The sequence below is a fragment of the Cryptotermes secundus genome, unplaced genomic scaffold (assembly GCF_002891405.2).
Source record: "Cryptotermes secundus unplaced genomic scaffold, Csec_1.0 scaffold860, whole genome shotgun sequence".
NCBI lineage: Eukaryota > Metazoa > Arthropoda > Insecta > Blattodea > Kalotermitidae > Cryptotermes > Cryptotermes secundus.
In genome coordinates, this window is record NW_019739976.1 from 458,487 (window position 1) to 484,331 (window position 25,845).

Genomic DNA, 25,845 nt, shown 5'->3' on the forward strand with positions numbered 1-25,845 from the left:
TTGAAGTTAGAATTTTCTTAGCTGTAAATTGAATAAAGTGTGTTTTATTAAAATTAAGGGATAAGTAATTTGTTATGAACCATTTGTTTAAAATTTCAAAAGTATTTTGCATAACATTATTAAGATCGGTTATATTGGGCTGAACGAATAAGATACTCGTGTCGTCTGCAAAGAGTACAGGTAAAGAAGTTTTATTTATTACATTGGGTAAATCGTTTATATATATAAGAAAAAGCAAAGGTCCTAGTACACTCCCCTGTGGGACACCGTTTTTTATTGTCTTCCATTCAGAGACAAAGTTGTTACTGTCTTTGTGAACGAGTGTTCTAATATACCTATTCTCCAGGTAGGATTGATATAGTGTATAGTTTATGCCATTTATTCCGTAAAATTTCAATTTGGACAACAAAATCTTATGATTTACACAGTCAAAGGCCTTTTCTAGATCACAGAGGATCCCTCCCACATATAATTTATTATTCATAGCATTTAAAATTTCAGAGGTAACTTTATAGATCGCATCTTCTGTTTTCAAACCCTTTCTGAATCCATATTGACTGTTACTTAGTATATTATATTTAGTTAGATGATTTAAAATTCTTATGTGCATAATTGTTTCAAAAATCTTTGAAAATGAAGTTAGGAGAGATATAGGTCTATAGTTTGACATATCACTACAGTCCCCTTTCTTGTGTAGAGGAATTACTGTTGCATATTTTAATCTATCAGGGAAAACACCTTGAGATAGCATTTTATTACATATGTAGTTTATTGGTGAACTTATAAAAGGGGCACTGAGTTTCAGAATTTTTGTAGATATTTCATCATATCCAAATGAATTTTTTAATTTTAAAGATTTGATAATTTGCTCAATTTCTTTTACTGTCGAGACTTTATTTCCCATATTAGGGTATGTGTTATCAAACGCCTGCTTAATAAAATGTATATGATTTCCCCCATCATTATTAAATCTATTTAATTGAGAATTATCTGCATATTTTCTAAATATGCATCACTAAATATGATGGTGCGTACCATCAGTCCCGCCGAACAAGCAAGTTCGGCCACTTGCTTAGCGGTGTCTATAATGCTTCCCCCATCTATCAGAGGCCTTAGAGACTATTGTTGGGCGGGAAACAACCTGGAATTTGGCTCAGTGATCCCCTTTGGGGATATGAGGTTCTTTTACGTGCCATAAAGTTACGACATGGGACACACAGCTTAAGTCCCTCCCGGAGGACTTGTTCCCTGAATTTTTCTGCCCTTAAAAATTTGACGACCTCCGCCGAGTATTTGAACCCGCGTACTACGAGTCATGAGGAGGGAACGTTACCTCTAGACTACGGAGGCCGCTTTGTCTTCAGGTTACTGTTTAAATCTACTGCTCCCCAGTGAAACTTTAAACACAGGTTTCACTGTACAGTAATCATCACATAATACATTACTGCACCTCTGGGTACTGATGTATTTCGACAGAGCAGCTAGCGTGAATGAGGTTTTGTGGTTTTCCTCAGTTCCTCCACCAGGCAAATTCATTTTTCATTAATCATCCTATGCCCATCTACTGTACTAACCAGAGTGCACTGGGTCCTGAGTAGGCAACCACAAAAGAAGAGACCTGCATCTGTGTCTGACTGGCATATGAATACCAGTAATATCTTGAAACTAGCATCTAGTACCATTCTAGTCATCCTCATTCCCATACTAGGCACATGTGAAAACAGAATTTTTCAGTTAAGAGGGGAGAACATTTGGAAAAAATTTCAAGAACGGGAATTTTCGGGACTAGTGCAATCACAAATCTGTACTTAATTCTTTGAATCATGTTCTCCTACAGCAGGCATGTCCAACGCGTCGATCTCATAGACCTATAAGAAAATTATATGTGAAAAGCATGTAAATTCACTTGTAATATAATATGATTATGTTCAGATTTTGAAGGGAAAGTACATACTAAAGTAGTCTGTACTTTCAACGTATGTTGCTTTTACAACAAACATCATGAGTCGTGTTATTTTTATCAATATTTTTGCTTAAAGCAAGGTATGACAATAGGAGGGGGTGCTAGATCACTGCCAGTTTTGACACTAAATAGTTGATCACAACCTCTTTGAAGCTGGACATGCCTGTCCTACACTATCACCATAAAATGGGGTCTGTAGACATGGCATGACTTGACAATAAAATTAAACAGACAACAGTGTCAGATTAATTTATCATGATTATACTGAACGAATACATATTTGGTTCATGATACATCACCATGAAGTGGATTCAAATTAAATACCTGCAGAGTCAATGAACTGTAAGTTACTATTAAGATTAATTTCTATAAAATGGATTCGAAAATAAATAAAACAATAATCTGGCCCTGAACCTTCATACACCCCACCCAGTTCTGCAGATTGGCAGCGACCTGTCCACCTGGCTTCCTCAACATTGTGTTTTGGCAAGTTAACTCAGACACTATCTGCCTGAGGACCCCACTAATTTGGTTTACTTTGAACTGAGTTACTAATGACATTCAGTCACCTGGACAGGTGATCATATAGAGCCCCTGCACAGAGTGCCACTTCTCACGTCAAAACAACACCGCATGAACTGACCTGTACCAAGAACATTACAGTTGCTACAATGTTTTCAAACATTCAGATAACAGAGCTAGAGGTATCTTGTGTGACACATACCTTTAGCACAGAAGGCGCTGTTAGATGGTTTTTAGTTCAAAAGGTGTAGACACGTCATAGAACTTGCTCACTAGGAACAGCATCCCTCCAGTGGTCACTCCTGGACTGCCAACATAAGAGTAATAGTTACATACAGCTTCACCAACTGTTCATCTGAACAAACATTATGACTGGTCAAAATTTCTGATTTCTTTGAAGCACACTCCTAATCCATTATTCTCCTCTCACTTGATTTAGCACTAACCTCCAGGGCACGGACTCCTGGTAGGGCCTGTGCAACAGGCACTGCAAAAACTTGCTTGGTATCTCTCAGTCTGAAGTCGTACGAATCATGGGCATCTTGCATTGAGGGAAGACTGTTCCTGAGTCCGGGTATAGCACCAAGTCAAAACAGTAAACATCACTTACAAGGTGTTATCGGTATGTCTCTGGACTAGGTCAAAGAGGAAATGCTGGCTTAACTTACTACTTTTAGCTGCCATTTCCTTCAAAATAGTCTTATTAGAAATGTATAGTGATCCCATAATTTTTTCCACACTTCAAAAGCACCGTGGAAGTCATTTTCCTTAATGCTGTCAAGTACTGCTTGCAATTCCTTTGGATGTAAGACACTGTCTCAAAACATCATACCTTCAGTTTAATTTTCAGTGCGGAAACAAAGCGAAATCACAGGGGGCTAAGTCCAGGGACTATGGGGATGGGGAATGATATCCATGTTGCTGTTAGTCAAAACTCTGTGGTTTTCAGGGACATGTGGGCAGGCACATTGTTGCGATGAAGCAATGCAGCCCGTATTCAAATTTTCTGTTAAGATCTCCTGGCAAACTCCATAACTGATCCTAACAGTGTCTGCAAGCTCATGGAGTGTTTGGCGATGGTCTTCATGGGTGAGTTCTCAAATTTTTTCAACATTTTCTGTCATTTTGCTGGTGCCTGGTTGTCTTCAACTGTCACTCAACCAGCCTTGAAACATAAATGCCAATTAAAACTGCTGTCTGGCTTAAAAAATGTTCTCCAAAAGACTCATGAAGCACATTAAGGGTTTTGGTAGTGGATTTACTGAGCTTCATGCAAAACTCGATGCAGACATGTTGCTTGATTTTGCCATCTATCGCAGACAAAACGAGATATGAAGTTGAGAAATCATCTGTGTAAAAACAATGCATGTTCATAGCATGGTGTCACATGGCAGATTGATGCAATAAATATACTTGCAGACGTGTGACATGGCTTCCCTTCTCATCTTCTTTCAACAAGGCAATCACAACAATAATAGTCCACGAACTTTCTGATACACCTCATAAGTTCCTTCCAGACATGAATCATCTTTATTATTTTAACATAGTGCTACACCCAGACATCATACAAGGAACATGAACTTCTCAGAAGTCTCAAGTGACTTCCTCAGTTGAGTATGGTATCCTTTCTTACACGGGACAGTGATCATTCCAGACCTGTCAGCAAAAAGTAACAATGCTATGAATCCTCACATAATTACATTCCCTTTATTCATATTATGTATTTAACCTTTAATGTCCTTTAGTCAAAAGACTGGAATATCTGAAGAGTGTAACAAAGATGTGGAACTTGCCAGCAGAGAACCAAATGACTTTATTGCTTCCAACTGCTTTATGGCATCAGAGAATGCAAAAATATTTCAAGCATTATAAGCAGGAATGATTTTATGATGCAGTACTACTATGTGAAGAAGTGTGAAACTATTTTTACAGTATGCATCAAAATTACAAGAAAAAATTAAAAATAGTTAACTCTTTTACTACAAATTTTCAAATCTAATGTTATAATATGCGACGCTGTGTTCTTTGATGATGAAGTCAAGGTTAATTCCATTCATTTATCATAAAATTGTATTAGATACAGCATTTTCAAATACAGTGCAAGCACTCTAACAGGAACGGGCATTTAAATAAACTCCAGCCAGCTCAAGCTACCACCATTTCAAGCCCATGATATGTTGGTGCCCAGTGATTGCCTTCATTAGCACCCCTCACCCCCCAACAGAAAACTGCAATTTCCTCAGAAACAGCTCAAATGATTTAGATTAAATCTCAGTCATTTATGAAAACCATTTCCCTAAACAGGTGCAGCAGAGGTAGTATCTTGAGGAACATAACAGTGTGCCCTCTACTGGCCCAAACATGAATGTCAGTTTTCTGGAGAATGGATTATCATGGACTATAAATTTGTTTATATTCAAAGTAGATACCTTTTTCTGAATTGTTTATTTCTGGCAGGAGAACAATGTGATTGTCAAGCACACACAAGAATGTATCTCATCAAGGGGAGTACATGAGCTTACACCTATCCTTGGTTGGATGATAGCCTTTTCCACTGTTGACGAATAGATTGTTTGAGGCTCCAAGTGCATATTTCAGAACAGCCATCAGGTATCCAAGTATTCTTATCGGCTCCACACATGGCCCCACTATGAAACAGAAAGCAACCAAATGTAGTATTACAACAATTTCTGTGCCATCCCAGTGGACTCGTGTTCAGAAGGTCCTGCAACCTTTTCCACTAATATTGAAATAAAAACAAAAAGTTCAGAGAACAACTAACACATGGTCCACACAAAAAATGAAAAAAATGGAGGGGGATATGCAGATAGGAAGGCAATCTCATAAGCCAGCTTTTATTTTTTCAAAATAAGGAAAGTAGACAAGTAAGAAAAATTTGTCAGTATGATGATGACCAGCCACTTGAAGACAGTAGTACATGCTGCATCATACAACAATCTCTTTCAATTTATGCATAGGATCACGTGTTCATAACTTTTGGGTTCCCATCAACCGACTTCTGGACTGAGTTTAAAACCTCCCCAATTAAAGACAATAGCCCAGTCTCATCTGGGATTGGAAATCACTGGCTGTTCCAAACAGTAATCCCTGTGTGTTGTTCTCTCACTTCAAGGGGTAACTTCCTGTCACCAAACGGGAACAACTGTGAAGCCTTCCACAATTACACATTACAATCTGGCCAAAGAATGCTACAACTATATGCTGACATAATCAGACCTCTGGCACCCCAAACCAAGAAAGCCCCAGAAAGCAGTAAACTTCCGACCAGTGTTTGGTGGGTGTCAGGTTCAGATCTTGGTCAGCATACCTGCCATCCTGATTGATATTTTTCAGTTTTCCTCAGTCCCTATGGACTAATGCCATGAGAGCACCTCCAATCATGTTATGACCATTTCCTTACACATCCTTCTATATTCATTATTCATTAATCACCCAATGATTTAACCCTCAACCAACTTTTTAAACCATCCTCATCAAGAAACATTTAAATTGCTGTGTAGCACCCTGTTCACATGTTCAAAATGTCCCACATTTTGAAAACTATCCATCAGAATTAAATACATTTTTATGGAAAAAGCAACAACAGTATAAGCTTCACTGTAGTTACACTATTTTCTTTGTTTGGTCTCAAACACGTTTCTTAACTAAAGGCTGCCAACTGTGAGAAGAAATATTTCCTGCCTATATATAGTAATTCTTCGATAAAATGATGAATGACTGACAGCACCAAAGCCTGTGGAAAACATGGAAATTTATAGACTGAAGACGCTGCAGGCAGTGTATACAAAAACAGGGAACAGGCTTTCAAGTTAATGCTATGAAGACTTAGCTCCTGACTGTGTTGCTATATATATATACATATATATAGGGTGTTTCACGACTTTAGGGCATAACTGCAGGTGGTGATTTCCTAGGTCTTTGTGATCAAAAAAGTTCATAAATATGTGTCCGATTTTGGATGGTTACGGAGTTATGACCGTTTTAAACTCAGAATAGAAGGTAACGATTATGACAAACGGAACAAAATAATAAACCAGCATAACACATGATATATTTAACATATGAATGTAAAGTTAACTTCATGAAATTACCTTTAATTTGAATTGACTGGTGCTTAAAGCTGATTTTCGAAAATGTCACCGCTGGCCGCAACACAGGACACAGCTCGGTTTTGAGAACCGCGCCGGACATACTAACCCTTAGGTAGCTCTCAAAGTGTCGAGATAACGAGAACGCTCTGTCTGTAGCTGGCTAAAAATACCGATCTGCCAGCTGACAGACACAGTTCATATGAGGGTGTGTATGGGAATGAGAAAACGGTCATAACTCCGTAACTGTCCAATATCGGACACACGTTTATATGAACTTTTTTGATCACAAAGACCTAGGAAATCACCTCCTGCAGTTATTCCCTAAAGTTGTGAAACACCCTGTATATATATATATATATCTAGCCCCACCCATCTCTGCAGACATGACGCTACTGCTGCCTGAATGCAAGCTTCTGTCCTCAGCAATCTCCTCCAACATTGTGGTTTCAACTCCAGTAACTCTTACACTGACATCAAGGTCCTCCTTGTTTCCATTTCTATAACATTAAATTATCCTTCTCTTCTCCTTGCCTGTTATGTTAGAATAATGACAGGTTATCACCTCAAGCAATACATGAGAACTAACCTGTACCAAAAGCGGCCTCCGTAGTCTAGAGGTAACATTCCCACCTCATGACTCGTGGTACGCGGGTTCAAATACCCGGCGGAGGTCATCGAATTTTTAAGGGCGGAAAAATTCAGGGAACAAGTCCTCTGGGAGGGACTTAAGCTGTGTGTCCCATGTCGTAACTTTATGGCACGTAAAAGAACCTCATATCCCCAAAGGGGATCACTGAGCCAAATTCCAGGACGTTTCCCACCCAACAATAGTCTCTAAGGCCTCTGATAGATGGGGGAAGCATTATAGACACCGCTAAGCAAGTGGCCGAACTCGCTTGCTCGGCGGGACTGATGGTATGCACCATTTATCGGTAGGGTAAAGAGACTGGTAGAATATCATAGAGGGAAGCACAATAGATCAAACTGGTCGCGGTGCATGGGGAAACCCATCCTCTCTAAATAACTATCTAACTTGTACGAAGAACATTCAAATTTTCCAGAATTTTCCACCCAAAAATTGATGAGAGAGGTATCTCGTATGACATGGACCTTTAATACAAGGGCTTCCTGCATGTGTGAGACAGCTGAGGAGTGGAATGGAAAGGAAGATGCTGTGTGGACCTTGTGCACTCAGAAACTCAGCATCCTTCATTGCTGGGAACAGCTTCCCTTCACTGATGCCACTCCAGGACTGCCAACATAAAGCACACAGATAAAGCTTTACAAATTCTAAATCTGAGTGCACTATATATTCTAATTGGATAAAATACTGTGATTTCCCTAAGTGCTTTAACCCACGAGTTTGCTAAATCAAGATGAGTCTGGCACTACAAGCGGCACTAACCTTTAGTGCACAGGCTCCCTGCAGTTCCTGTGCAATAACAGGGTGTGCAGAAACTTGCTGGACAGGCTCCTCCTGGATGTCATGCAGTGGGGAAGAATGTTCTGGGTCTAGGTATAGCACCACATTAAAATGGTAATGATTGCTGATATTTCGGTTGCTATGTTGGTAAAAAGTGGTAGGAAGGTCCAAAATGTCAGTACTCATTATCATAACAACACAATGCCATACCGAAACACCCTACAAGGGATATGAACTGCTGCTCCCTTAGTATCGCTGTGGGACAGCAGTCTCTTCACCCAGGCTCTCCACAGCTGTCAACAAATGGGAACAATCATATGAATCCTTACACAATTGCATATTACAATCAATTTGATCCGGTCCTGCTGAGCTCACAGAAGACTGGTGCTGACCTGTGCCTTGTGCCCTGAGAAGTTTCATGCCCCTGCCTAGTTCCACTGATACACTTTGCACCCTATGGTAAGCTCAACTCTACAGCACTTGGTGTAACCGTCCATTCTGACTGGAGGAGTGTTGTGTGAAAATTAAATTTTGTATTAAGTTAAGATTAACAATATTACAGACAAAGAGATCCGGCAGATACGCGGAAGGGACATAGTCCAAGTTTTGCTATGTGAACAGGAAGTAACATCTGGTACTTTCCTGGAATTCTGGCAGTTTCAGCAACGTCGGAAAGGCTTTGAGAAAATGAGAGCTGACAGCTTGGGACAGCGATAACTTAGAAGTGGGACGGCCGGAGCCTCACACCCTGACCGTAATGCATCAAGGGGCTGTCATCCTTAGCGTCAGGTCAGCATCTGCCAGAATCACATAGCAGAGCCACATGATTGGGAATTCAAAATTTAGGGAACCTCCTAGTTTNAAATTTAGTTGTATTCAGAAAGCCGGAAGGTATTAAAGGACTACCAAGTGCAACCGTCGAAAGGTGGGTGATTGTAGTGAAGTGTTCTTCCTGCCCTGTCCGAGCCAGACCCTTATAAGACCCTGGGATAGGAACCCAGCTCTACTGATTAAAGTAAAGAACCCAAAGAAGTGAGCGGTGGTGGAGTGGCGCAATTGGCAAATAATGAATTGGAAAGGATGTGGTTTGGCCTAATTTGAGGAACTATTCTCTGACTGTGCAAAACTATGAAACACCTCCATCAGGATATCAGATCTCTGGGCTGGGATTGTGTCTGAGCCCTCTAGAATACACAGCTACCAACTCAAAGAAGATGTTCACTCTCTCAACAGTAGAGATCATTTTTGTGTTACTTACCTTCCACATAGGATGTCTTCATAGAAAGTACGGAAAAAAGTGGGGCATCTCCTACATCTTCCTGGCTCACTCTGACATCACTGTCTTCCCAGATCAGATGAGATAAAAATCTCTTCAAAGTAGCCTCTCCTCAACTGTCAAGCAAATAGTAACAATTATATAATGCTTACAAAATAATTAATTATAATCTATCTACAGGCTATTATCTTTTCTAGATATTTTGAACACTGCAGACCTAGCTTCTTCAATAAACTAATTCAGTTCGCTTTGGTTGGTTGGTTAAATTGCTGCTGGTTTTGCCAGCACAATCATTCCTGGCTTCAGTCTCCTTGAGATCCATGACAAAGATTTCTGTTATCTCCTAGCCATAGGTCATAGGGCCTCCTGTTCGATGAAGGAGGGGTTGGTGTTTCTATGTAGGGGCTGCATTTGCTGCACTGTAATTTCAGCACCAGTATATCTGCACTGTCACGAGGTCTAGGTCACTATGGACTCTGTGCATCCTTTGTTATTGCACTATGCTAAGCGAAATTTCTACAAGGTATACAGTGGTTTTCTGTCAATGTAGGCTTGTGCAGCAAGTTATGCCTTGATTTATGCAACTACTCTGAAATTGCAGTTAGTCAGATGAATGGTCATAGGCCAGACCAGCACCAAGTTTAAGCCTCTCACACTTCCTACACCTGGCTTCTCTTTCTCCAATACCATGTACATTTGGACTGACATGGTTTAGGATTATTTCTGCCTGTGTCCTGTGTAATATAGTAATACAGTCATATACGTGGTGTGTTCAAAAAGTATCGAACCTTCTTTTTTCCTGCGTAAACCAATGAAGCGCGGGAGGCTCCCTTCGGTGGAGATGTGGAGGGGACCTTCATGCGCAGTCGTGAATTTTTTCCTGCCTGCAGAAAGCGTCAGTCGCTGGCAGTCGGCCTATGAATGAGGACGTGTAGTGAGCGCTCGTCGGATTCCAGTAAGGTGTAAAATGACAGAACAACACGAGCAGCGATATAGCATCAAATTTTGCCAAAAGCTTGGCGATGCCCAATTTGAAACAATTCGCAAGATTCAACAGGCTTTCGGGGACGATGCCATGAGCAACTCACGGATAAAGGAGTGGTACAACCGCTTCAAAGATGTCTGCACATCAGTGGACAGCGAAGCGCGTTCAGGCAGACCCTCAACAAGATGAAATGAGAATGTCATTGAGCAAGTGCCGACTTTGGTCATGGAGGACCGTCGTATCACAATCTGAGAACTTGCGAACGAGATAGCGGTAAGCATTGGATTGGTACATTCAATTTTGACCGAGGATTTGGGCATGAGGAGAGTGTCTGCGAAATTCATACTGAAACTGCTAACAATGGAGCAGAAGCAACGCCATCTGGAAATCGCACAGGACATGCTGGACAATGCAAACAGTAGCCCCAACTTTCTGAACACCGTGATCAAAGGCGATGAGTCGTGGGTTTATGGGTATGACCCGGAAACCAAGATGCAGTCATCACAGTGGAAACATCCGACATCCCCGAGGCCAAAAGAGCACGGCAGGTCCACAGCAATGTCAAGGTCATGTTGGCCGTTTTCTTCAACACCCGTGGGGTTGTGCATCATGAGTACGCACCACAAGGCCAAACCATCACAAAGGAATACTACCAGGAGGTCCATCGTCACCTTTGTGATGCTGTGCGACGCAAACGACCAGATATGTTGGCAGCAAAAACTTGGCAGCTCCGTCATGATAACGCACCCGCCCATTCTGCGCATCTGATTCAGACTTTCATTGCCAAACACAACATCCCTGTGGTTTGTCAGGCTCCCTACTCCCCCGACATGGCTCCGTGTGACTCTTGGCTATTTCCCAAGCTGAAAATGCTGCTGAAAGGAACCCGATTTGAGTCAAGAGAAGACATCACACGGAATGGGACGGCCCGGCTGATCACCATTCCAAAAGATGCGTTCCAGAAGTGTTTGCAACAATGGCGAAGTGCTGGGAGAAGTGTGTACATTACCAAGGAGACTACTTTGAAGGGGATTAGGGTTTTGTACCTCCAAATCAATAAATGTATTTCTGCTGACCAAAGGTTCGATACTTCTTGAACACACCACGTATATAAAGAATTTTGAAAGCTACATGCAATTTGTGAACTGGTGTGCACTGGTCAAGATTTTCAACAGCACTGCATACTGTCAGGTGGGACAGGCATCTCATAACTGACCTACTCAGAGCTCTGTAAATTCGAACTTTAATATCTGTACCTAAACGCCCACTTTTGAATATAGATCCTTACATACATGTGCACGACCTTGGCTACAGTCTTTTCAATATGGTGTCTCCATGTCATCCTCCTGTCAAGTGATACCAAGACATATTACCATTTAGCTGTAGCACATAGTCAGGGACTCTTTTAAGTCTTTTGATAAACAGTTCGAGTTTTCCCCAGCACTCACACCATGAATTCACTGCAGTGACTCCATGATGCTGTTTACACAGAACATGATGTTTGTGTTTGTCGTGTAAGTACAGGTAACGCGCACAAACAGCTAAAGATGAGTTCCAGGTGCATCATTTATACACATTAAAAAAAAGTAAAAAAAAACTAACTCTGTTATCAGGCCATTGAGACCCACAGGGTTGTGAGACATTGAGGTTCCCACATTTTACAGACAACTGGCTTACAGATGGTGGTGAAGTTGTCAGCCTTATGTGCTGGACAACCTTTAACCTGCGGAAGATTCTTAGTACTCATTTCTGTTACAGAGTGAGTCAACCCCAGGGCCATAATGCAGCTGGAAGGATTAGATCAACTAACAAATTCAATTAACTGATCTGGAATGAAACTCACGACCTTCTAGCCTGTAACACAGTGCCTCAACCAACTATACTACCATTGTACAAAACTGGGGCAAGGACGGAACCTTGAGGAACTTTTGCCGTTATTTTTCTTGGCACAGAAAATTCACCTTCTATGAAGATTAATTTTCTGTCGGTGAGAGAAAAAAAAAAGGATGAAGGGAAAAAAGAAATTAACTTGATGAGACTTGTCGAAAATTCTAATTCTGGAAATTGATATAGCAGGCCAGGGTGCCACGTTGTGTTGAAGGCTCATCGGGCATAAATTTGGAGGAAATTTTGGGTCTTTGTCGGGTTTCGGCAGAGTTATGATATTTGTCTCTTTCCACGGCGCTGTGAAGTGCCGAAGGCAGTAATTAAACAAATGTGTTATATGCACAAAAGTTCTTTTTCAAGATGCCGGGTCATTCGTTTGGAATGCCATCAGGACGACGGGCCTTTCCTAACGAAGTGCAGATTGGAATAGGTCATATTGCTTGAGGTGTGACTTCGCAGTTTGCCAACTCTGTTTCCCATCTTCCGAGGAGGGTAGGATTCGTTACCTAATCCTGTAACAAGCGGAAAGAAACGGACCGCAAACACGAAATACTCTGCAGCCGGCTCCAAACCACGATATGAACATTACAGGTTCCTAAGTAACAAAATAACTGTTCACTTACTTGCAAAATCTTATTTCGACATGTTTTTAAAACGCAATACTAACATTATATATGCCATATATTTATGAAGTTCAGTTTAATTAAATTACAACCTTCCAATTCACTTCCTTCACCCATAATTTCTCAAAATGGCTACCGCCACGGAATAAGTAACTAGTGGTACCACTCTTTGCTGTCATACATTTGGACCGAGTGTGTCCGTACCCTCTCCGCGCTCTGAACTCCGTGGCAACTGTACTCTGTCTCGGGTCCCGTAGAGCCGAAGACCGCGAAACGCGAATGACTATGGAAGCAATGCTAGGGTGGGCGATAGAATGATTGATGTGATTGCTTTTATTGGCTTACATGCCCGTGAAATATCCTTCGCGCGGAACAGAAGGTTTATCTGCAAGGGTAGTACGTTGGGATACGGCCGACATTTCGGAATTGGTGTTTTGTGCTGTACACTTATCACCTGCTTCCTAATGTCTGTATGTTCACGTTGGTTCTACCACATAATTTTTAATTTAATTAAATGTTGTACGTAAAGAATGATATACAGTTATCATAAATTAATATGGGATTTCTTATACTCGAACAAATAATCTCGTGTTCTGTGTTGTTAGTTTAAATATTTTTGTGTTGTGCATAAATTACTAAGTTTTAGGGGAGGGATCATGCTCGATGTCTAATGTTTTAGGAGACCTGCCCCGTCCTTGGCCATAGTGTCCACCTCCAATGAATCACGCTAATCGAATAATTATCACAGAAAAGTCTGGCCTAATATATAATGTTTGAATCGATTATTTTATTAACTATTGTATCATTTGATAGGGGTTGTAATATTCCTGTCAAGAAGAAAATTTGTACAGGTTAGTGAAGAAACAGGTCAGTAGAGGAGGCCCTTCTTTAAGGAAATATGGCCTTGGCTGGAGCTCAATTACGGGTCAAGTTGGGACCCATGATTGGGGATCAGTTGTCCCTATTGATGAATGAGAGTAGGTAGCTGTGGACGTCCCATCATTAGGAGTCCAAGACAAGATCATCACCTAACACTGGAGGACTGACCTGTTGATCCCTGCTGCTGCTAGGAAGCAGCTGTTATCCAGTAGGGGCTTTCATGGGGGGACCTGCAGGGGTAAGATTAAATGAAGTCTCATGATGGGTGGTGAATAGCCTCTCCAACAAGAAAATTAATGTAAAATTTGAGGTTTCCACAGTGGTGTCTATGAAGCAAGCCGTCTTCTGGGATGTGGCACGATATGTTCATCTGAAATGTCGGTTAACACAATCTCTACACGGCGCCACATCCCAGATGGCTTTCTTCAAGAAAATTAATGTATGGCCAGCAGAAGAGGCTGGTCAAGAAGAGGTGTCTTCTGGGGGAAAATGAAGGCTCAGTTGTGAGTCAACATGTGACCAGTGGTGGGTCCTCTGATGCCCATGTTGGTGAATGACAGAGGGCATCTTGGATAACCCATGGCCAGTAGTCCATGAGAAAATGATATTCTCAGTGCTCAGCTTGGTTAGGCATGAATTTATGACCTTTGACTCTGCAAGGCTAGAATTGATGAATATTAGGAGGTACTGAATGTGGGGGGTGGTCATTGTAGTTAAGATCAAAGCCATTAGTGAGTGCAACAACAGGGCACACAACAGACCCAAAAGAGTTGTGAGTACAGCAGTCAGCAGTCAATGCTTGAACTTCATGTTAATATCACATATACTGCTGATACAAGTCTTTTACATGATATAACCTTCCCTAGAGCCATCTTTAGGTGACAGTTTCATTGTAGCCACCCCTCAGAACTTCAGTTGGGTGGCACATGGGTGCTGACTGTCTCGAAAGCTATTGTTGGCATTCTTGCTACATCCCAGCCCACCAATCAAGGTTAGGGTAAGGAAGGAGAGTTAAAGGAATTATCTTTAGATATGCACCATTTTAAGAATCTCTTACAGAATTTATGTGTTAGATGCAATGCAGTTGCAGAAAACTGGGTTGTAGAATACACACCTCAGTCAAGCATGACTGGTCTGATGCAGCTGAATAGTAATATGTATTATATAACTGCCTGCAGTTTTCTTTGTTTCATTAATTTAGAACAAACATGTCTGCACAGTCTGAAAGCTTGATCCGATGGCCTTGCTTGCACTCATCCTGCACCTCGCACAGGGAGGTCAAAATTTCTTTATCTTCAGTCATGGAGAGATATGAAACGTTCCATGTTCTAATTGAAGCAGTTCAAGTAAGGCAACTACATCATAATTACTCCAACTTAGCTCACATAAAAACATTCCGTTGCCTGTAGTCCGCAAGTGAATTATACTGACCAAGTGACTGCCGCTTGTCAGCGTAGTTAGTGCCAACTTTTGCAGATAGAGGGTGTCATGTGGTCAGTGCAACGGATCCCCACGGCCGTTAATCTCAGTTTTCTAGACCAGAACCTTAGCTCCCCTACCCTGGAAAAATTAGGTGGTTCACATGTGTTTTGTGTATAACTTTGGGGTGGAGTAGCTTTGTTGAGTTCCAGAGAAGTCAAATGACTGATCATTAACATCAAGATGCCAGACTTCTACATGATTTTCAAATCCTGAGAATTCTACCAAATCGCTGAATTACAAGACAATGGACGACGATGCTACAACGTTAGTATTAAAGTTTGCTTGAAATCAGAATGTAATGATCAGGGCCCGGTTTTGATGACATGTCATCTTTTTTTTCCTTGTATCCTATGCGTTGCTCTTAAATACCTAAATCTTGGATATGAGCTGCTGGTTACAGAAATGTATTATTATTATTATTATTATTACTGGAGGGGGTGGATTTCCCATGCACCCTGACTAATAGTCTATTGTACGTCCCCCTTTGATATTCTACCAGTCGCCATACCCTACCTGCTATCAGCCCCGTTCAGCCAACGAGGTCGGCCCTTGGTACCCGATACTTCCCCCATCTACCGGAGGCATTGGAAACTACTTGGGCAGGAAACTTTTTGCCTAATTTTGCTCAGAGGTCTCCTAGATACATGAGGATCTTTTACATGCCGTAAATCTACGACACGGGACCCACGGCTTAAAGTCCCTCCCGGAGGACTTGTTCCCTGAATTTTCCGCCCTTAAAAATTCCACCCGCGTACCTTGAGTCATGAGGTGGGAACGTTACCCCTAGACTATGGAGGCTGCTTACAGAAATGTAAATTTTATAGGTATTTTTTTGTCATTTTTCGACATTTTTAGATTTAAGGTCATTTTTTTCATTTTGGGGGTAATTTTTTTTACTTTTAAGGGCATTTCTTGTCATTTTTGGGAATTTTTCTTCATATGTTTTCTGAAATGTGAATAATATGGAAGGGAAATGCTCTTTCTCTTTCTCCTTTACGACATTTTTCTGGATTTTTTCAATATTTTCAGGTCATCAAAATTGGGGCCCTGCATATTATATTTTTGGGTCATATTTTAGGTCACTTTTCTGGATTTTTTCGGTCATTTTTTAAATATTTTCAGGTCATCGAAATCCGGGACCTGGTAATGATCATATATCAAATCCCAATAAATAAACATAAATATATTCTAAAAAATGTAATAAAATCAACTAAATATTGGATTGGTGAACAGCAGGGGTAGTGATGAGTTGTACACGTAAATTGGCAGTTATGGTATATATCTAGTTACACTGTTTCTTTAAACCAGTCAGTTGGAATTTTGTTTCTTTTTGTTTTTCTTTTCTTTGACCTCTAAGTCTGTATAATCAATTTTCAATTTTGTTGTGCATTATAATAATACTGTTTTTGTTATCAGGATGACACTTGTACTTCCTGGCTGCTTTCAGTCCTTGCAGTTCATCCAAGAACGTTGCTTTATGTTCTGCAAGTTCCTCTTCCTCTTCTGGTTCTTCTTCTGGCTTAGTCAAATGCTGATGTAATGCCTGGTTGACACTTTGGACTCCAAGAGGCTGTAAACTGTGTCAGTCATACTCTTCATGTTCACTGAGTTTTACGGCACTGTCATCATTACTCTAACATAACGTTTGAGAAACCACATTTCACGAAGAAGTTCTTGATTGTACTGGGTGTTATCAGTCTCCAGGCTTCTGCGATGAAGTGCGCTACAGATAGCACATCCTCTTCCATCTGTGTAGCATCTTGGAGCAGTCCCCCTTGTATCATGGCTGCAGTCTTGTGAATCACCTGCTTTCTGTAATGGCACTTGGATGCATGCATGATTCTCAGATATACAGATTGTAGCTGGATGATACAAATACAGTTTTCATGTTGCTGAGAAATGTGGGATTCTGTAAATGGGCAGAACACTGATCAGTGAAAAATGAGATTTTGCAATTTCTAGCACCCAGTTCTCTATCTAGTAGTGTGAAGTGATCTTCAAATGTGGGTGGTCATCCGAGTCTCTTGACATTCTGGAAGCAACGTGGACTTTTACATTTTCCAATTATAAGAGGTGACAGTTCATCACCACCATCAGAATTGCATGCAAGGAGCACAGTAACACGCTGTTGAGATTTTATTCCATGATGGCAAAAATCTCAAAAAGTGAAGGTTTTGCTAGGTTGTAGATAGCTAGGACTAGAAAAATAAGGTGGAAATTCATGGAAAACATGAAGTTATAGAAACAAAACCTGTTAAAAGTTTAATATTACTATTATGAGCATTTAGCCAGGTGAAGGTACAGGTAAACGTAAAGCTGTCCCTGTGCTTAACTAATTAAGCGCTATGCCATGAAGGCATATGGGGGAGTGGATGTATAGATCCACATTTTCTTCATCTCAGCACTAGCTGGAGCTGAGTGGTCAGCTTCATGCCCCTGCCGCTTTACCCCCCATACCAATTGGATAGGTTTGGTGGACCCCAGAGCCTACTGGGACTCAAACTCCGATCTCTCAGTCATCCAACCTGTAGCCAGTCACTATACCAACTGATATCCCAGCTCCTGCATTTAGCCAGGACCATATAAAAAGAGCATAAACACATGAAATAGTAAAATTGAAAGTTCACCAAACATTGAATGGTAGATGACTGATGAACTGGAGAGGATTTAGAAGGAAGTGACCAAGGCCTAATTGAGATATTATCCAGCATTTGCCTGGAGGGATTAAAACATCAGTCAGGATAGGCCTTGCTTCAGCTAACATTTCAATTGTGCACCTTCTGAATATATGAGTCTGGAGCATTACAGTTACACCCGCCCTATACAACATCCCAAACACAACAACCAAATGGAAATGCGAAACTTGTGAACTGCAGAGGCAGAGTCAAGAACATAATAAAAGTAAAGTAAAGCTATCCCTGTAACAGGCTGTGGAGGCCCATAGGGTTGTGAGATGTCGAGGTTCCCACATTTTCTAGACAGTTGGCTCATAGATGGCGGCAAGGTTGTCAGCACTACGCGCCGGCCGCCCTTTACCCCCAAGAATATTCCTGGTACTCATTTCTGTTAGAGGCTGAGTTGGCCCCAGGGCCATAGTGCAGCTGGAAGGATTAGGTCAATTGAAAAAATCCAATGACCTCATTGGGACTTGAACCTGCGACCTTCTGGCCTGTAGCATAGTGCAACCAACTACGCTACTGCATCTAAGATCATAATATGGAAATTAAATAAAATAAATACACCCAGCTTTCTACTGAAAATCAGAGGACATATTATTATATTGTAGCATCCTGTTGCACATCACTTATTTATTCCCGTTAATTAGCCATCTCACACGCAACTTGCTTTTTATTACCCATCATCAGGGCATGTGGTAGTGTAGCTGGTTGAGGCACTATGCTACAAGCCAGACAGATGCGGGTTCAATTCCCAATGAGGTCACTGGATTTTTCTGTTGACCTAATCCTTCCAGCTGCACTATGGCCCTGGGGTTGACTCAGCTTCTAATAGAAAGGAGTGCCCGGAATTTTCCTGGGGGTAAAGGGCTGACTGTCTAGAAAATGTGGGAGCTTTGATGTCTCACAATCATATGGGCTTCCACAACCTGTTACAGAGATAGCTTTACTTTTCACTTACCCATTACCACAGGACACATGGCTGCATAGATGAGGGCATATCCCCAAAGAACTGAACTTAATAGATGGAAGCATAGTAATTTCATCAGCAATTTTAGAGACATCTGAAGATGACCAATGTTGGTTGAAACATGTAGTATGCATAACCAGTGATATGGTAGAGATTTTAATGTTTAAAACATTTAAGGTTTCAAAAAGCAAGTTGCATATGAATGGCTGACAGGAATAAATAAAGAAGCCATCTATTTTATGTTCACAAAAGTGATTTGTATAGAAATTTGCTTCAATTGAAAATAATTGAAATATTTATATTTAAAACAAAATAAATATACTAAGATTAAGGAACGATATCTGTTTCGCTAGGACTCCTGCAGGAGGTTCTGTAGCACCTGGTTGCATATTAATGGAATACTGGATCCTAGAATACAAATCCTGGCACATTTTCTCTAACTTCCTGGAAGCTGATATTCAAGTATTAACATTTTTATGTTAACTTGAAAGAGGGGTGGGTAATACCCAAACATAATTATCCCTGTGTAAGATTTGAGGTTTTCACGGCGGTGACTATGAAGAAAGCAGTCTTCTGGGATGTGGGACTGTGTAGATGTAGTGTTAACCGACGTTTCGGAGGAACGTATCGCCTCCATCTTCAGGGTAGAAAGAAAAATAAGAAAATCCACAAGCAAAGAGACAGTGAGAACAGGTGCAAGCAGACTAATGTTGGAAATAAACTCAGCTATATGAGAGCAGGGAAGGAAGGGGACAAGTCTACATGGAAATACCCTGACACAATATCCTATACCTGCTGTAACCTTGCTCCTGTCCCAGACCCTTCCCCTCTCCACTGATTTCCCATGTAGACTTGTCCCCTTCCTTCCCTGCTCTCATATAGCTGAGTTTATTTCCAACATTAGTCTGCTTGCACCTGTTCTCACTGTCTCTTCACTTGTGGATTTTCTTATTTTTCCTTCTACCCTGAAGATGGAGGCGATACGTTCCTCCGAAACGTCGGTTAACACCACATCTACACGGTGCCACATCCCAGAAGACTGCTTTCTTCATAATTATTCCTGTAAAACAAACACACACAAAAAATACATAGGGTAAGTTCAGGTGTCTCCATAATATACAGTTATACTGTGAGAATTTTCCTTTCTTCTGTCATCAGTATACATGCATCCAGAGACTGTTATATTTTGATGGATAGATGACAGAAGTTTTCATTACTATAAAACATGCACAGGCTTTGTTGTGACAAATACATGAAGCTTTACAGTCAATACTCAGCCACTGTGTTACTGGACTGCTGTTTGAACATGAGTAAAAACTTTGGTTACAGTTTGTTTTAATTTAGGCCTTGCTCTGTTTGTATAACCTTCATTTCTGGGCCAGTGAAAGCCAAGTTTCTCATACTTGTTAAAATGATGTGTACAGGGTTGTAGTTTTCAATACAAAATATTATTTAGGTTTGAATGCAGTCTTTGAAGGGTTTTGGTGCAGTTCCATGAGGTGGTGCGGAGTTCAGGCATATAAGGAAAAACAGATATTCAGAGTTCTCAAAGAAGCATTTTAATTGATTAAAAATAAAGGATGGTCGCAGGTGAATGATCAATTGGTTGAGACTAATGTGTTCATTGTTATGCATGTCAACAAACTTTTGATCAACGATGATGTGTTCACAGGGTGGATCCAGCACTTCATTCAGTACATATCTTCTCAATGGCATTAGTGAGGGTGTAGGTAACAGGTCATTTAATGATTATTTCTGTATCAAGACTATACAGCAATAGATGATGACATCCATCTTGTGACCTTTCCAGCTTAGTAGACTACTGCTTGCTGTCATGCAACCATGTCACAGATTTACAGAAACTGGCCTACTCTTCTTTTTTTAAAGGATGCACTTTCAGAAGGTGCAAACTGTTCCTTCTCTTGTCACTGAGATGATTAAATGACTATGAAGCTGGAACCATTTCAGGAGATGAAGAAAACTCCGAAGTCATCAATGGAGAGTGCTGCAGTTGCCTGTGCACAAAATGCACTGCAGCGTTACCAGAAATAGGCCTTCTGCAGAAATACTTTCTGCATGTGGGCATACAGAACAATCTGCACCAAGAACACCTGTTACAAAAAGGAATCATATGACGAAATAATGAAGCATGTGGTTCATGTAAAAATATATGTAAATCAAGTAAATTTTATTTCACATGTTTTGTATCTGTCAACAAAATTCATTTTAAGTACATAATTATGAATTCTATTTCATTTTGGAGCAGCTTCTACACTTTCACAGATTTATCTAAATATCATAAACTTTCCTGATTTTTGAACAAAAACACATTTCCACTTCTTAAAATAAAACATAACTGTATTATATGATCTAAATGGACAAGGTGTACAATTATTGCTCTTTTGTATGTGTATGATGGGGCAACCTGATCTTACCATATATATTTTGCATATGAAGCATGAAAGCCAGAAAAAAAAATTATTTTTTGAATGAGTACATATACTTCTCCTACGCTGAAAGCAGGAGTACAGAGAAGAGCATGGAATGCTTTTGCACCTCCTTCAACAGAAATTCAACAAAAATTTGTATTTCAAAATCGCACATTTTAGTTTTAGTAAATAAAGTTATCCATTATATTACACAACTTATTTCCTTCAACTATAAGTGAGTCCATGACAGACGTTATGAATGAAACAGCAGTGCAAATGAAACAAACCCTGCACAGCTCTTACTGAAACACAGTAATGACTGTGCACTGTGCACACTTGTGCCTCACAACTGCTGCTGTTAAGTTTGAAACAAGATGACTTGCACAAGCTGTGTCACTTCAAATCAAGTTTTTGGAATCTTCGTTCAGTAATTCTGCTACTTTGCGTTCTCCATGCCGAAGAATGTCCTCAATGGGTTTGCAGTGCATAGCTTTCATGCATGGTACCCTCACCAGACCACAATGGTAACCTGCGGCAAGCCATAGGAAGCTGCGGCAGTTTGGGTTCCAGCTTACCTGCGAGATACAGACATATATACACTGCATCACCTGATCACAAAGAGGTCATTAAAAGCACTGTCACCTATTAAAATGATTTAATACAACTTATGTTCAAAATATACTTTACTCCAATAAATAAGGAGTGGGTTACCCGAAGGACATGCACAGGAACACGCACAGATATCCATGTGAAGTACATTCAAATAAGAGTGAAAAGTATTGCGAGAAAGTACGTGACACTAACTGATATCAAATTTTATGAAAATCTGCTCTGCAATTCCTTGGTTGTTACATGCACACAGAAAGACAGACAGAGCAGAGCTAATAGATACATTTTTACAATTCTTCATTGTGAATGCACCAAAGATGGATGACACCATCATAAGTAATAATATCATTGCCATTACATTAAAAAAAAGCTATCCCTGTAACAGGCTGTGGAAGCCCATACGAATGTGAGACATCAAGGCTCCCACATTTTCTAGACAATCAACACACAGATGGTTGTGAGGTTGTCAGTCTTATGCACTGGCTGCCCTTTACCCCCATGAAGATGGCTGGTACTCATTTCTGTTAGAGGCTGTGTTGACCCCAGGGCCATAGTGTGGCTGGAAGGATTTTCTCAATTGAAAAATCCAATGATATCAGATACTGAACCCATGACCTTCCAGCTTGTAGCCTTGTGTCTCAACCAACTACGTTACTGCATGCCTCCCAATATCTTTGTCATTACTTTCTTTTTTTTTTTTAAATAAAAAATCTTGAACAGTAACCATGGAGTATGACTTTTGAAAGGACCGATGACATAAATACAGGCACTTTCTAACCATTTTTATGTAGTTTAGTGCACCAGCAAAGAAAGGGCAGCTGCTTGGAGACAACAATAAATATTCTGAGATACATAAAACTTTTAATGAAATGTTAGTAAGCAAAATAACCTCCCAGGAGCAGATGATTCAATTAGAAATAAACCTTATTAACATTCTAAGAAGCCTGCAGCAGAATTTTCAACACATAAGTATACCAAGAGTTCTATCCTTGTAAATATAAATTGCTGTTAACAATGCAGTCCCACTCAGCCAATTATAAATATGTAGTATCAGGGGCAACGGAATTTCTTTCAGGCCATTCAAGACCGATAGCAGCACAATTTAAACAACAGAACTGCTTGTGCTTACCCTGTTAATGGAACTGATGGGGTATGTGTCAACATCCACCGTTCTCATCTTCTCTGACTGTCGCATCCACAAACGAGCTTCCTCTGGCATGTGCTTCAGATTGTTCTGTAAAAGGATTAATAAACGAATGTTCTGTAATCTGATCTGTAAGTGAGACAGGTGGTCTTATCGTAGTCTCACTTGGTCATAAAATAATAATAACCGGAAGGAACAGGGTCTTTCTCAATGACCTGATATTCTGCTGGTAAAGGAATTCCCTGCTCTTATGAAAACCAAAGCTTCACTACTGAGTATACAAAAGTTAGTTCACATCTGAACAATTTACGTGTCTAAGATCCAACTTCCTAAACATGGCAGTTTAGTGTGCAGCAAGCCTGTTTCATATTCAGGAAATGTTAGATATAGATCTCAGCCCACATACACACTACCATGTCACAGGCTGTCTGAGGTCTTCCTCAGTCTCCCAGGCAAACACCAAGACAGTACCTAAAACTAGACCATGACTGCGTAAGATTTGAGATCTTCACAGCCGTGACTATGAAGAAAGCAGTCTTCTGGGATGTGGCACTATGTAGATATTGTGTTAACCAACGTTTCAGAGGAACATCTATTTGCACCTGCTCATGCTGGTTCTTCGCTTGTGAATTTTATTCTTTTTTCTTCTACCCTGAAGATGGAGGCGATACATTCCTTCAAAACATCGGTTAACACAATATCGTCAAGGTGCCACATCACAGAAGACTGCTTTCTTCACAGACCATGACTGTTTCTTTCAAATTCATTATTAACTGACAATTCTAGCCAAACATTGCCATCATGTGGGTAGCAGTCCTGACATTCAAGATGACTCCATTTTATACCCTGCCCTGAAGACCGCTTATCTTGACTGTGGCTTTCTTCAGTTCCTCCTGGCACACACTAGGACAGTATTTGAAATTAAGTCACAACCACTTCCTTCCTTTTCTTTTCCAATTCATTATTCACTAACCATTCCATCATTCTACAGTATATAATATCAGCTATTGAAAGTGTCATTATATCAAGGGGGCATAGACATGATTTATAATATTCTTCCATTTATATTTAGAATGGACCACCTCTGTGGTCTAATGGTCAGAGTTCCTGGCTACAGATCCAGAGGTCAACAGGAAAAGGCATCTGTTTGACGGACGTGTGTATATCAGCGATGTATGGTCATTTACAGCAGCGTTGGCCAACCTAATACGTCTCGAGGGCCAAATTTAGTTCATAGAACACCATCAGGGGCCAGATACAGTGCTTCTTTCAGAAGAGTGGTCGGGAAGTATTGCCCCCCAAACTGAAACAGTCACAACCCGTGTAAAAGAAGTGCATTTAAACCTATGTATTAAAATTTTACGTTGCACCAATAATATTAAGCCGATATTGAATATTTTACCAATCGATTTTATTGCCTTCTATCTCTTCTACCCCCAGAGCATTTTTTCTTAAAGAAACACTGGCCAGATCATGCCTTATGTTTAGTTTTATATATGCCGGGGAAAAATGCAATTATAATTTAAGAAAGAAAAATAAAATGCCTTGAAATTTGCAATTACTTACCATAAAACAGCACAAATTCCTCTTTCAGCAGGGATGAGCACAAAAGACTTTCAATCATAGTTGTTATGGTCTAATGATCAAACCTAAATCCTCATACACACACTGTTTTAATGAGAGCACTGTGGTTTCATAAAACTGGAAACCAATTATATAAAATCCACTTCTAGTCGTGAGGCTGCCACTCGAAGAATATGTGATAACACGACATCTGAAAGTCTGTTCCTGTTCGTAGACTGTACATGCTTCAGTGATGAAAACGCTGTTTCGCATATGTAAGTACTTGCAAAAACAGAGCAAAGTTTGAGAGCCCAATTTCGTAACAGTGGGTAACGTTCTGGTGAAAGCAGTTTCCAAAAGTCAATTCCAGTAACCTGAGATGTGTTTAAGGATGGGTCACATTGAAGTTCACAAAGCTCTAATTGCAGATGACCTGGCTGAGATTCTATATCACAATGTATAGGATTACTGAATAAAGAAATATCAGGTCGAAAGCTTTCAAAATCGTTAAATCGTCGGTCGAACTCTGAAGACAAATCTTCAATAATTTCAGTGTAGTCCCTAAACTCCAAGCCTTCTTCTTCTTCTGAGAGTTTCCGACAGCAAGGGAAATGTAGAAGGTTATTTTTGTCCAATGCAGACTTAAATAAATGTAGCTTTTTACGGAAACTGTCAACAAAGCCAACCATCTGACATATTGTCTGCTTCTTGCCTTGCAATTGCAGATTCAGGACATTCAAGTGTTGAGTGATATCGGTGAGAAAGGCCAAGTTTCTCAAGAATTCGACGTCTTCGAGATCATTCTGTAGTTCAGCAGAATTCGTAACCTCTTCTCTTAGGAATGTTGCTATTTCATGACGGAGTTCAAAGAACCGTACCAGACATTTCCCACGGCTTAACGATCTTACTTCAGTGTGCAGAAGCAAGTCCCCGTAAGCAGAATCCATTTCTTCCAAGAGGGTCAGAAATTTTCTGTGAGTGAGTGATCGATTTCCTCCTCTGATCAAATTAGTAATTTTGTGACAGTAGCCATGGTGGTAGACAGTTTAATTGATTTGGCACATAGAGTCTCCTGATGTATAATACAATGCAAGGTAGGTACAGTAATTTGATTCTGTCTTAAAAATCCAACAAAACCGCTTATTATCCCTGTCACTGATTTAGCGCCATCTATTACTACGGAGGACAATTTTTCAAAACCACCGAATTCCTCCACTGCACTCTTAACAGGGTTAAAAATATCGACACCTCTAGTTGTGCTGTGTAAAGAGCACACTTTTAACAACTCTTCGAAAATTGTAAA

At 40.4% G+C, this 25,845-nt stretch overlaps 1 protein-coding gene and 1 long non-coding RNA gene across 9 annotated transcripts in view; both read right to left on the bottom strand.

Annotated features, from left to right (window-relative positions):
• Window positions 1–12,923, bottom strand: part of LOC111872241 — a 35,520-nt gene extending 22,597 nt beyond the window's left edge. For 2 of the 5 annotated variants that reach the window (XR_004513885.1, XR_004513886.1), the window contains exons 1-6: window positions 12,792–12,923; window positions 9,279–9,412; window positions 8,003–8,313; window positions 4,915–5,133; window positions 2,932–4,141; window positions 2,688–2,792 (exon numbers count right to left, since the gene is read on the bottom strand). This is a non-coding gene — a long non-coding RNA (uncharacterized LOC111872241). Of the gene's footprint in view, window positions 1–1,974; window positions 2,793–2,931; window positions 4,142–4,914; window positions 5,134–7,707; window positions 7,850–8,002; window positions 8,314–9,278; window positions 9,413–12,791 lie in introns of those variants that run through there. The other 3 variants (XR_004513887.1, XR_002844192.2, XR_002844193.2) reach the window with 3 other exon arrangements.
• An 8,029-nt stretch (window positions 12,924–20,952) lies between these two features.
• Window positions 20,953–25,845, bottom strand: part of LOC111872240 — a 103,054-nt gene continuing 98,161 nt past the window's right edge. For all 4 annotated transcript variants that reach the window (XM_033754621.1, XM_033754623.1, XM_033754622.1 and 1 more), the window contains 2 exons: window positions 22,965–23,069; window positions 20,953–21,801 (listed from right to left, as the gene is read on the bottom strand). In XM_033754621.1, the coding sequence (XP_033610512.1) occupies window positions 21,625–21,801; window positions 22,965–23,069 (282 nt within the window). In that variant the 3' untranslated portion in view covers window positions 20,953–21,624. The remainder of the gene's footprint in view (window positions 21,802–22,964; window positions 23,070–25,845) is intronic.